This window comes from Salvelinus fontinalis, chromosome 35 (assembly GCF_029448725.1).
Source record: "Salvelinus fontinalis isolate EN_2023a chromosome 35, ASM2944872v1, whole genome shotgun sequence".
NCBI classification, from domain to species: domain Eukaryota; kingdom Metazoa; phylum Chordata; class Actinopteri; order Salmoniformes; family Salmonidae; genus Salvelinus; species Salvelinus fontinalis.
In genome coordinates, this window is record NC_074699.1 from 17,153,494 (window position 1) to 17,167,117 (window position 13,624).

At 52.3% G+C, this 13,624-nt stretch overlaps 1 protein-coding gene across 2 annotated transcripts in view; it reads right to left on the reverse strand.

Annotated features, from left to right (window-relative positions):
* Nucleotides 1–13,624, reverse strand: part of LOC129834410 (immunoglobulin superfamily DCC subclass member 4-like) — an 81,811-nt gene that overhangs the window by 31,818 nt on the left and 36,369 nt on the right. Inside the window, exons 1-3 of one of the 2 annotated variants that reach the window (XM_055899363.1) lie at nucleotides 7,747–8,663; nucleotides 7,204–7,345; nucleotides 3,628–3,761 (exon numbers count right to left, since the gene is read on the reverse strand). In XM_055899363.1, the coding sequence (XP_055755338.1) occupies nucleotides 3,628–3,761; nucleotides 7,204–7,345; nucleotides 7,747–7,849 (379 nt within the window). In that variant the 5' untranslated portion in view covers nucleotides 7,850–8,663. Of the gene's footprint in view, nucleotides 1–3,627; nucleotides 3,762–7,203; nucleotides 7,346–7,746; nucleotides 8,664–13,624 lie in introns of those variants that run through there. The other variant, XM_055899362.1, reaches the window with a different exon arrangement.

A 13,624-nucleotide genomic window follows, 5' to 3' on the forward strand; every position in this document is an offset into this window, starting at 1 on the left:
TAATAAAAGAAAATGTACGCTTACCACGCTGCACCTTGGTCTCCTTCCGACGACGGCCGTGACAGAACTACCCACCACAAACGGACCAAGCAGAGTGGTAAGGAGGACTGGACATGGGAGGACATCCTGGACGGCAAAGGATCCTGGACGTGGGAGGAGATCCTGGCCGGAAGGGATCGCCTGCCATGGGAACAGGTGGAAGCAGCTAGGAAGCCGCGAGGGTCCCCAGTTCGGGGCCTACTAGGAAGCCGCCTGCCATGGGAACAGGCGGAGGCAGCCAGAAAGGGGGCCCAGCGTCACGAGGGGACACGGCTAGCACGGAAGCCACTCCCCCCCAAAATTGAGGGGGGGGGGGGGGGGGGGGGGGGGGCACACGAGGAGATTGCCTGAGTCAGGTTGGAGACCTGAGCCAACTCCTCGTGATTACCATGGGGAGAGTGTGACTAGTCAGGCCCCATGTTATGCGGCTCTGCGCAGTGTGTCTCCAGTGCGCACTCATAGCCCGGTGCCCTATATTCCAGCTCCACGCATCGGCCGGGCTAGAGTGGGCATCCAGCCAGGACGGATGGTGCCGGCTCAGCACATCTGGCCTCCAGTGCGTCTCTTTCGTCCAGGATATCCTGCGCCGGCTCTGCGCACTGTGTCTCCGGTGCGTGTCCACAGCCCAGCACGTTCTGTGCCAGCACCCTGCAGTTGCCGGGCTAGGGTGAGCATCCAGCCAGGAAGGGTTGTGCCAGCTCTGCTCTCCAGACCTCCAGTGCGTCTCAATGGCCCAGTGATGATCCATGGCACGAAGCCTCCAGTGATGATCCGTGGCACGAAGCCTCCAGTGATGATACATGGCACGAAGCCTCCAGTGATGATCCATGGCACGAAGCCTCCAGTGATGATACATGGCACGAAGCCTCCAGTGATGAGTCATGGCACGAAGCCTCCAACAACGGCCTCCAGTCCGGGGCCTCCAGCGACGCCCTCCAGTCCGGAGCCTCCAGCGACGGTCCCTAGTTCGGAGCCTTCAGCGACGGTCTCCAGTCTGGAGCCTCCAGCGACGGTCTCCAGTCCGGAGCCTCCAGCGACGGTCTCCAGTCCGGAGCCTCCAGCGACGGTCCCCAGTCCGGGGCCTCCAACAACGGTCTCTAGTCCGGAGCCTCCAACGACGGCCTCCAGTCCGGAGCCTCCAGCGACGGTCCCCAGTCCGGAGCCTACAGCGAGGGTCCCCAGTCTGGGGGCCTGCAGCGAGGGTTCCCAGTCTGGGGTCTGCAGCGAGGGTCCCCAGTCCGGAGCCTCCAGCGAGGGTTCCCAGTCCGGAGCCTCCAGCGACGATCCCCAGTCCGGAGCCTCCAGAGACGATCCCCAGTCCGGAGCCTCCAGAGACGATCCCCAGTCTGGAGCCTCCAGAGACGATCCCCAGTCCGGAGCCTCCAGAGACGATCCCCAGTCCGGAGCCTCCAGAGACGATCCCCAGTCCGGAGCCTCCAGAGACGATCCCCAGTCCGGAGCCTCCAGAGACGATCTCCAGTCCGGAGCCTCCAGAGACGATCCCCAGTCCGGAGCCTCCAGAGACGATCCCCAGTCCGGAGCCTCCAGAGACGATCCCCAGTCCGGAGCCTCCAGAGACGATCCCCAGTCCGGAGCCTCCAGAGACGATCCCCAGTCCGGAGCCTCCAGAGACGATCTCCAGTCCGGAGCCTCCAGAGACGATCCCCAGTCCGGAGCCTCCAGAGACGATCCCCAGTCCGGAGCCTCCAGAGACGATCCCCAGTCCGGAGTCTCCAGCGACGAGGGTCGTCCGTCCGGGGCCTGCAGCGAGGGTCCCCAGTCTGGGGCCTGCAACGAGGGTTCCCAGTTCGGGGCCTGCAGCGAGGGTCCCCAGTTCGGGGCCTACAACGAGGGTTCACAGTCCGGGGCTTGCGGAGAAGGTCCCCAGTCCGGGATCGGTGATGAGGGTCCCCGCACCAGAGGTGCCACCAAAGTGGGGTGAGCCAGAGGTGGAGCGGGGTCTATGTCCCGCACCAGAGCCACCACCGCGGATAGATGCCCACCCGGAACCTCCCCTATAGGTTCAGGTTTTGCGGCCGGAGTCTGCACCTTTGGGAGGGGGGGTACTGTCAGGCCCTGACCTTAGAGAGCCTTTTATGTCTCTATTTGGTTTGGTCAGGGTGTGATTTGGGTGGGCATTTTATGTTCTTCATTTCTATGATTTGTGTTTTCTATGTTTTGGCCGGGTATGGTTCTCAATCAGGGACAGCTGTCTATCGTTGTCTCTGATTGGGAATCATACATAGGCAGCCTTTTTTCCTTTGGTGTTTGTGGGTAGTTATCTTTGTTAGTGGCACTAATGCACTGTTAAGCTTCACGGTCGTTTTTGTTGTTTCTTGTTTTGTTGGCAACATTTACTATAATAAAAGAAAATGAATGCTCACCACGCTGCACCTTGGTCTCCTTCCGACGACCGCCGTGACAGGTATAGACAATGTACAATTGAATAAGTGGAGGTGATGTGCTCAGCATAATTCTGTCAGGAAGGATGCATTTGTGTTCAAGCATTTTAAATCATAAACCACTCCACAGTGAAGGCTAGAGATGTGATGGCATTAGATTTGCGTTTTATGTAACGCCTCATAAAAAGTCTGGGAGTGCTTTCATCCATGACCTCCAGGTTTCTAAGACAGCAGTGCTTCGTGTCACACCAAATACCTGCTACTGTAAATTAGCATTACTTCAAACAGTCTATTGGATATTGGGAAGTAGGAAAAAGCTGTAAAAGGCTGTAATTTCGTCACCTGCTCAGGCTGTCTGTGAGAGTGGTGTGTGAAATATGTGACTGTGTGTGTGTGGTGTTTGTGTACACAGCCATGCGTGTGTGGGAGAGAGAGAATGTATACGTGTGTCAAGTAGTATTGAGTCATCAACATAATGCACAGTTGAATGAGTGAAGCTACTGTCCTCACCATCAGTCTGCCATTCGCTTCTGTGCATTGTCTGTGAATCTCAAGAGTTTTGGGGGTGTCTGCCTGTGTGTGTGTGTGTGTCTCTACGTGAGAGTGTCTATTTGTAAGTGTGCGTGCGTGTCTCTGTGTGTGTGCGTGTGTGCGTGCGTGGACATGCTGCAGGGTGCAGAGAGGGGATTCATCTCTGTTTCCTTAGCTGTTCCACAGGGTGCAGGCATTTCTACACAGTTCAGTCTTGTGTCTGTGTGTCTTTGTCTCTCTGTGTGTGTGTGTGTGTGTGTGTGTGTGTGTGTGTGTGTGTGTGTGTGTATGTGTGCGCTAACGCTCACATAGAAGCAGATCTAGATGTAGACCTTCCACAGACACTGAAGTTTGACGGAGCCAATTAAAGGCCAAGATTTATCTCCATTATTAATGCACCTTTTGTCAGACGGGAAGAGACGTGGGTGTGGAGATACTGCTTACAGCCTGATGATATCAGACACAAGACTATAGGTCTGGAGCCATCTTTGTCTCTTTACCTCTCTCATTCCAGCAGAGTTCCAGGAAATACATATAAGCAGGAAGCCATCCACTAAATAGTCCATGTAAAGAGCACACCCAGACAGAGGGGTCAAGCACATTCAAAGGGATCACTTGCCTACAGACGTCATCAGCGAGCGAGAGCATAACATACCTGTAGTGACAGTGAGGATGGCATCCTGGCTGAAGCGTTTCCGGGCAGAGTTGGAGGCCACACAGCGGTACGCACCCCCATCCTCCTTAACCGCCCCCAAGATCTGGAGCACACCGTTAGGGAGAGAGATGAACCTGGAGACAGAGGGATGGAGAGGGAGAGAGAGAGAGAGAGAGAGAGAGAGAGAGAGAGAGAGAGAGAGAGAGAGAGAGAGAGAGAGAGAGAGAGAGAGAGAGAGTGGATGGAAAGGAAGCGAGAAAGGGTGGGAAGGAGAGAGAAAGAGTGTGTGGTGGTGGGGGGGGGGGGGGGGGGGGAGAACGAGAGAGAACTAGTGCTTAGCGAGATATAATAACTCCTCACTGGTAATCTCCAACTGTGCACATGCTCATTACCACCATACAGGAGTAGGTCTCCAGTGACAGCCATTGGCCTACACTCTCCTTATATCTAACAGCTATTTAGAAGAGAAGAGAAGACGGAGAAGACGGAAACGGGAGAAAAAGAAGAGACTAGATAGAAATATTTAGAAATCTTTACTGATAGATATAAGAGAACAAAGAGCTCTCAATCTAGGTCAGAGAGATTGCACATTGCAAAACAGCATTTAGAAGCAGCCATGGTTGTGCCGACTCGTGTCAATATTTATCTCTCTTTCACCCACCAGCTCCTCTTCCTCCTCCCTCCCTCCCTTCTTCCCCCTCTGCTGCCATGGAAGACAGGTCAGGTTCCACACACACACACCCCCACCCACTCCCGTCTGGATGGTTCCTCCAAGCCTGAGGCCTGGGCTTCCCACGATTCAACTCCTATTCCACAGCCTTTTAACTCTATGATGATGGACTAGTAATGCCCTGACAGGCAGAGAGCTCATCTGTGCAACAGAGAGACTGTACACAACACTGGTCTCTGGTCTGGGTCTCATCTCTACTGCTGCCCATTTGTACCACTTTGTGTCAGCACAACAACATCACAGCACTGTACAGCTTGGTTCAGCATTGGGCTACGGGTCACACAGGGAAAGACTGTTTTTGAACCAGATGCCTCGAATAATGTCAGGCAGGCACAAATGTATAGCCAACAGCAGAGCTGAGGCAGAAATGTCAATAGCGTTAAGTGCTTGGGTAAATGAGCATGAGAGTGGGACCGTTTCTGGTGACTAGTGAGAGGGCGTGCGTGCCCGCTGCTCGGCTGTGAGAGTGTGACCGTTTCTGGTGACTAGTGAGAGGGCGTGCGTGCCCGCTGCACGGCTGTGAGAGTGTGCATTTGAGTTTTCAGGCAGACAGGGAGGCTTTAATTGGGGGTTTCTATCAGTAACGTTACATGATTCTCCGCTGTTCAGACCTGGATGTCAATGCACAGAGTGTTGTTAGCACACTGGTCCTGACCCCCCTCTCCGCTCCTCTGATGCCCTTGTCCACTCTGTCTGGTCAAGAGTGGTCAGCACAAGGGTCCCTGAACGTTATAACAATGTTAGTTTAACCATGCTAATGAAGAAAAGCTGCACTTTCCTGGCCATTCAACATTAGACACACATCTAAATAAGTAGTCATGTGAACAGCCATATGTGGGCCATGGCCTTTGAAGGGCAAACATATACAGGCCGTCAACTCAGCGCATGATCACTCCGAGGCAAGCCATGAACAGTAATTCACTGTATACTGTATAAGTGTGTGTGTGCGATATGCATCTAAATCACTAACAAACAGCTGCCGGTCTTTCTATGATTGATAAGGACAGAGCAGGTGGGAAAAAAGTGCAACTTCAATTTAAAAAAGGGCCAAATCTCTCAAATGAGGGAGGAAAGGTCAGGGAGGAGGAGGGAGGAAAGGCCAGGGAGGAGGAGAGAGGAAAGCCAGGGAAGAGGAGAGAGGAAAGGCCAGGGAGGAGGAGAGAGGAAAGTCAGGGAGGAGGAGAGAGGAAAGGCCAGGGAGGAGGAGAGAGGAAAGCCAGGGAGGAGGAGGGAGGAAAGGCCGAGGAGGAGGAGAGAGGAAAGCCAGGGAGGAGGGAGGGAGGAAAAGCCAAGGAGGAGGAGAGAGGAGAGCCAGGGAAGAGGAGAGAGGAAAGCCAGGGAGGAGGAGAGAGGAAAGCCAGGGAGGAGGAGAGAGGAAAGGCCAGGGAGGAGGAGAGAGGAAAGCCAGGGAGGAGGAGAGAGGAAAGGCCAGGGAGGAGGAGAGAGGAAAGGCCAGGGAGGAGGAGAGAGGAAAGGCCAGGGAGGAGGAGAGAGGAAAGGCCAGGGAGGAGGAGAGAGGAAAGGCCAGGGAGGAGGAGAGAGGAAAGGCCAGGGAGGGGGAGAGAGGAAAGGCCAGGGAGGAGGAGAGAGGAAAGCCAGGGAGGAGGAGAGAGGAAAGCCAGGGAGGAGGAGAGAGGAAAGCCAGGGAGGAGGAGAGAGGAAAGCCAGGGAGGAGGAGAGAGGAAAGCCAGGGAGGAGGAGAGAGGAAAGCCAGGGAGGAGGAGAGAGGAAAGCCAGGGAGGGGGAGAGAGGAAAGGCCAGGGAGGAGGAGAGAGGAAAGGCCAGGGAGGGGGAGGGAGGAAAGGCCAGGGAGGAGGAGAGAGGCAAGGCCAGGGAGGAGGAGAGAGGAAAGGCCAGGGAGGAGGAGAGAGGAAAGGCCAGGGAGGGGGAGGGAGGAAAGGCCAGGGAGGAGGAGAGAGGAAAGGCCAGGGAGGAGGAGAGAGGAAAGGCGAGGGAGGAGGGGAGAGGAAAGGCGAGAGAGGAGGAGAGAGGAAAGGCCAGGGAGGAGGAGAGGAAAAGCCAGGGAGGAGGAGGGAGGAAAGGCCAGGGAGGAGGAGGGAGGAAAGGCCAGGGAGGAGGAGAGAGGAAAGGCCAGGGAGGAGGAGAGGGAAAGCCAGGGAGGAGGAGGGAGGAAAAGCCAGGGAGGAGGAGGGAAGGAAAGGCCAGGGAGGAGGAGAGGAAAAGCCAGGGAGGAGGAGGGAGGAAAAGCCAGGGAGGAGGAGGGAAGGAACGGAGTCATGTGCAGTAGATTATAGGCATCTTTCCACCCAATTTGATTCAAAGCACATCAGTTCTCAGGCCCTGGACTAGCCTCAGCCTGTAGCCATGTGAAAGGGAGATGCAGGAGGGTATTTGGGAGTAAAACAAACAGAAGAGAGAAAGTGACCAGGCTGCACTTTGTGGACCTGACCTTCAGCCTCTGGCTGACAGACAGAGAGGAAACCAACAGACCTGTGTCCATCCCTTATCTCTGAACTCTGCACTACTGAAAAAGACCAAAATGTACTCATTTCATTTAACTTCCTACCAAATTCTCAGGATATTCCCTGACTGCCATTATGCAATGAAGTAGAATGGTGGAGGGAGCACAGCCATCACATGATCAGTGGCAGCATGGACCTTAGAACTGATCCAGTCTCTGCTGTCCGGCTGGAGCTCTCTCAGGGGACAGCATTGGGACCAAGTCGAACAGACAATCACTTACTGCCAGGCTCTACTGGAGTGCATCACCGTGTGTGTGTGTGTGTGTGTGTGTGTGTGTGTGTGTGTGTGTGTGTGTGTGTGTGTGTGTGTGTGTGTGTGTGTGTGTGTGTGTGTGTGTGTGTGTGTGTGTATGCGTGTCTCACCTAAGCTGGCTGGGGATGGGTTCCTGGTCCTTCTCCCAGGTTATCCTTGGCGTGGGCACTCCGTCTATCTGGCACTCAAAGCGGGAAGCACCCCCCACGGGCACCACCTGGGCCTCTGGGTCCTGATGGAAACGAGACAGCGCTGGGAGTAAGGGAGATAGAGAGACAGACAGCAAGAGACAGGGAGAAAGAGAGAGCGAAAGAGACAGGGAGAGAGATGGAGTCAGCTAGTCCGTAGCCCACACGTAATAACTGTAGTTAACAGCAGGAGGCAGCAGTGAGTCCTGGAGCTGAGTCTTATAGGGCTGAGGGGGCCCCTGACCTCAGACCAGACTGAGTTGGGGCATTATGGGGGAACACAAGAGCTCGGACTACCTCATCAATCAGCTTCAGGGTTGCAAGCTGTTCTGTCCAGCCTGCAGTCCTAAAGAACTGAAGATACCAATCCAAGACTACCTTCAAATTGTATTCTCACCAAACCGCTGTGACAGACTAGACATAAAGCCATACATAAAGCACTTGAGGAAAAAGTCACATCCTTACATCCTGAAGTTGTCCTCAATTTCTCCATTGGACTGTAAAAGCCCAAGACATGCACTTCAAAATAAAATGTTGAACTGATTTGAAAATGTGACGCATTAGCCATGCTTCATAAAACATGTAAGGGCTAATCCTACCTAGCAACCAAACATAAATCTGTCACAACTACTTCTGAGCTGATTCTCACATGGCAAAGTTCTTCAGAAAGCCACATATTATTTGCTGACTAACAGCACAAATAAGCTCAGCACCTGTCATGGCAGAAACTAGTTGCTGTACACACACACACACACACACACACACACACACACACACACACACACACACACACACACACACACACACACACACACACACACACACACACACACACACACACACACACACACACACACACACACACACACACACACACACACAGAGCCCAAATGGAGCAAAGTTTCTCAATGAGCACACAGAGCAGCGCTCCACAGAGCAGCTAGATAGATAACAGGTCATCCAATACTGTAAAGTAAGCTAGCACTTGTAACTGTTGTGGCCAACTGAGCTAATGATTAACCTACTGAGTGAATGGACCAGATGAAATAGATTACTGTATCTACTAAATCTGTTAGCATGTCTTGTGCTCTATATGAGTTCAATTCATAGCACGTTTATCTAAAATAAAAAAATAAAAAATAAGTAAAAAAATCTTTAGAATCTCCCTTCTCTTTCTGTTCCTGTTCTCTCTATGCCCACCCTGTCTTTCTCTCTCCTGTCCTCCTCTCTCTCCCTTCTCTGTCTGTTCCTGTTCTCTCTATGCCCGCCCTGTCTTTCTCTCTCCTGTCCTCCTCTCTCTCCCTTCTCTGTCTGTTCCTGTTCTCTCTGTGCCTCCCCTGTCTTTCTCTCCTGTCCTCCTCTCTCTCCCTCTTTCTGTCTCTGCCCCATTCTTTGGCCCCTCAACGATCAGATTGCAACTTTCTTCCCCTCCCCTTGTACTCTCCGACCACAACACATGGCTTCCCGTCTGTCGGCATGTCCACCAACTCCTCTCCTCCTCCCCTCCTCCTCTACCGCGATTTACCCCCCCCCCCACCCTCTCTCTCTTTAACGGACTCGCTCACTTTTTGGACGAAGCCACATGAAGGGAGCATTCAGAACCGCCATGCACATGAAACATGTTTAGAGTATTAAAGACAAAGGACTGTCACTCATTTCTCTCATGTGATGTTGTTCTGCCTCCTAATTGGTGGTGGTAAAGACATGAGACAGACAGAAAGACAGACAGACATGGGCCTCTGCTCTCTCTGCTCAATGTCAATGGGCTCGTTGAGGCCCATTTCATGCAGGCCCCTGGCCCTGCCTGTCTCCAGGAGCCCATCCATCTCACAGCAGTAGCAGTCTACAGCACATTACATTCACCAGCTCCCTCCACAGACACCTTCTGAAGGACACACTTATTAGTCTCTCTCAGAACAGCCTCTGACTTCACCATCTCAAACTCCTCAGTCACCTCCCACCCAAATCTCCCACCTTCCCTTCCTCCCCAACGTATCCTCCCCATACTACTTCCTTCTCTTTTCACCAATACTAACTCCTCAGCCACCTCCCTCCCTCCATCCATCTTAAAGTCCTCAGTCACCTTCTTCCCTCCCTCCCTCCCTCTCGGTCCTCACCTCCCTCCCTCATTGTCCCCTCGTTCCCCCCCAAACAAGGCATCCTCATAAATAGGCATGTGACAGCTGACAAAAGGAGGAACCGCCATAGAGGATACAGTCCCATTCTACACAAAGCTAATGACTGAATAAAGACTGCCACTTTTACAGAGGATAATGAAAGCAGCTCTACGGGAGAGTGAGAGGAGAGGAGAGGAGAGAGGGAGGGGAGAGGGAGGAGAGGGGAGAGGAGAGAGGGAGGGGAGAGGAGAGAGGGAGGGAAGAAGGAGGAGATTTGAGAGGGAGGAGAGGGGATAAGCCGGAGCTCTTGCTACCTTCTATTTATCTCTTTTTCCTTCCCTCCCTCTCTGTCCCACTCTTCATCCCTCTCTTGCTCTCCCCCTTTCCCCCTCTCTGTCCTCAGCCCACCGGTATGGAGCCTAACTGTTCCCAGGACACCACCAGTGTGGAGCCTACCTGTTCCCAAGACACCACCAGTGTGGAGCCTAACTGTTCCCAAGACACCACCAGTGTGGAGCCTAACTGTTCCCAGGACACCACCGGTGTAGAGCCTACCTGTTCCCAAGACACCACCAGTGTGGAGCCTACCTGTTCCCAGGACACCACCGGTGTAGAGCCTACCTGTTCCCAAGACACCACCAGTGTGGAGCCTACCTGTTCCCAGGACACCACCAGTGTGGAGCCTACCTGTTCCCAAGACACCACCAGTGTGGAGCCTACCTGTTCCCAAGACACCACCAGTGTGGAGCCTACCTGTTCCCAAGACACCACCAGTGTGGAGCCTACCTGTTCCCAAGACACCACCAGTGTGGAGCCTACCTGTTCCCAAGACACCACCAGTGTGGAGCCTACCTGTTCTCAAGACACCACCAGTGTGGAGCCTACCTGTTCCCAAGACACCACCAGTGTGGAGCCTACCTGTTCCCAAGACACCACCAGTGTGGAGCCTACCTGTTCCCAAGACACCACCAGTGTGGAGCCTACCTGTTCCCAAGACACCACCAGTGTGGAGCCTACCTGTTCCCAGGACACCACCGGTGTAGAGCCTACCTGTTCCCAAGACACCACCAGTGTGGAGCCTACCTGTTCCCAAGACACCACCAGTGTGGAGCCTACCTGTTCCCAAGACACCACCAGTGTGGAGCCTACCTGTTCCCAAGACACCACCAGTGTGGAGCCTACCTGTTCCCAAGACACCACCGGTGTAGAGCCTACCTGTTCCCAAGACACCACCAGTGTGGAGCCTACCTGTTCCCAAGACACCACCGGTGTAGAGCCTACCTGTTCCCAAGACACCACCGGTGTAGAGCCTACCTGTTCCCAAGACACCACCAGTGTGGAGCCTACCTGTTCCCAAGACACCACCGGTGTAGAGCCTACCTGTTCCCAAGACACCACCGGTGTAGAGCCTACCTGTTCCCAAGACACCACCAGTGTGGAGCCTACCTGTTCCCAAGACACCACCAGTGTGGAGCCTACCTGTTCCCAAGACACCACCAATGTGGAGCCTACCTGTTCCCAAGACACCACCAGTGTGGAGCCTACCTGTTCCCAAGACACCACCAGTGTGGAGCCTACCTGTTCCCAAGACACCACCGGTGTAGAGCCTACCTGTTCCCAAGACACCACCGGTGTAGAGCCTACCTGTTCCCAAGACACCACCAGTGTGGAGCCTACCTGTTCCCAAGACACCACCAGTGTGGAGCCTACCTGTTCCCAAGACACCACCAATGTGGAGCCTACCTGTTCCCAAGACACCACCAGTGTGGAGCCTACCTGTTCCCAAGACACCACCGGTGTGGAGCCTACCTGTTCCCAAGACACCACCGGTGTAGAGCCTACCTGTTCCCAAGACACCACCGGTGTAGAGCCTACCTGTTCCCAAGACACCACCAGTGTGGAGCCTACCTGTTCCCAAGACACCACCAGTGTGGAGCCTACCTGTTCCCAAGACACCACCAATGTGGAGCCTACCTGTTCCCAAGACACCACCAGTGTGGAGCCTACCTGTTCCCAAGACACCACCAGTGTGGAGCCTACCTGTTCCCAAGATACCACTGGTGTGGACAGGTAGAATGGCGTCGACAGAGATGGTCGCCTCGCTTCAGGTCCTTAGGAAACTATGCAGTAATTTCTTTTTTTTAATGTATTATTACTTACATTGTTAGCCAAGAAAATCTCAAGTGTTTGTAACATTCTCTGTTTCACGGAAATATGGCTCACTCGGGATATGTTGTCAGAGTCGGTACAGCCACCTGGTTTCTTGACGCATCGCGCCGACAGAAACAAACATCTCTCTGGTAAGAAGAAGGGCGGGGGTGTATGCCTTATGATTAACCACTCATTGTGTGATCATAACAACATACAGGAACTCAAGTCATTTTGTTCACCTGACCTAGAATTCCTTACAATCAAATGCCGACTGCATTATCTACCAAGAGAATTCTCTTCGATTATAGTCACAGGCCCTGAAAGAACTTCACTGGACTCCATGTAAACTGGAAACCAATTATCCTGAGGCTGCATTTATTGTAGCTGGGGATTTGAACAAAACTAATCTTAGAACAAGGCTTCCTAAATTCTATCAGCATATCGAATGCGCGACACGAGCTGGTAGCATTCTGGACCATTGTTACTATAACTTCCGCGATGCATACAAAGCCCTCCCCCGCCCTGCCTGACCATGATCTGACCATGACTCCATTTTGTTGCTACCAGCTTATAGACAGAAACTAAAACAGGAAACGCCCGTGCTCAGGTCTATCCAACGCTGGTCTGACCAATCTGATTCCACGCTTCAAGATTGTTTCGATCACGTGGACTGGGAAATGTTCTGGGTAGCCTCAAACAACAACATAGACGTATACGCTGACTAGGTGAGCAAGTTTATTAGCAAGTGCATCGGTGATGTTGTACCCACTGTGACTATTAAAACCTTCGCTAACCAGAAACCGTGGATTGATGGCAGCATTTTCGCAAAACTGAAAATGCGAACCACAGCTTTTAATCATAGCAAGGCGACTGGAAACATGACCAAATACAAACAGTGTAGCTATTCCCTCCGCAAGGCAATCAAACAAGCAAAAGTGTCAGTATAGAGACAAAGTAGAGCTGCAATTCAACGGCTCAGACACGAGACGTATATGGCAGGGTCTACAGTCAATCACGGATTACAAAAAGAAAACCAGCCCCGTCGCGGACATTGTTGCATCAGAAAACAGAGCACTCAAAACATGAGCACAATGGCAGCTCTTCCTTTGAAGAACTCCAGGCCTCAAGAGGGCAGATAACCCAAAAACACGGGTGGAACTAAAAAATTGAGCCAGGATTTCTTGAGGGACTACTTTTACATGCGCACCTGGCAGATAAGCATGGGTATAAAATGTTTGGGCTTAGCTTTGCTTGGGTCCTCAACATACAAACAGCTCATTGTTCAACCCTAAAGACGCAACTGGTATGTAATGTTTGGAATTATTTATTATGTTGCATCCAGTGCTTAGCACAATTTACATGTTTAACTCTGGTAGGAGTGGTGACTTCTTTTGTTGTGGATATTTTCTGACTGCAGAAGTAATTGCTTGAAGTACTAGATTAAATTGTTTAAACGTTTACTTTATTCAAAGCTATGCTTTGTTGTTGTGTCATGCATTGTTTATTGGGTAAAACAATGCATGTTTATTCTCTGTTTAAGGTTATCAACCTATTCCTATTCCATATTCCTTATTCATCTTGTCATTCAACTACTCTATTCAACAAATCAACTGTTTCAACATATTCAACAAATGGCATCAAAACCATAATAAAACACTGGAAAGGAATTGAGTTGTCCCTTTGCATCCTTCACGTGTTGAGCAAGCCGTTTTCAAGTTTGGGCAGAGCTGAAATAATTATAACACCTAGACAACTTGACAGACATCAATGTCTTGCTCCCAGACAAATTAAACAACTTATTTGCTCGCTTTGAGGACAATACAATGCCACTGACACGGCCCGCTACCAACGCCTGTGGACTCTCCTTCACCGTGGCAAACGTGAGTAAAACATTTAAACGTGTTAACCTTCGCAAGGCTGCCGGTGAGGGTAGGAAACATCATCTCCACCCTTCTGATCCTCAACACAGGGGCCCCACAAGGGTGCGTTCTCAGCTCTCTCCTGTACTCCCTGTTCACCCATGACTGCATGGCCATGCACGCTTCCAACTCGATCATCAAGTTTGCAGACAACAC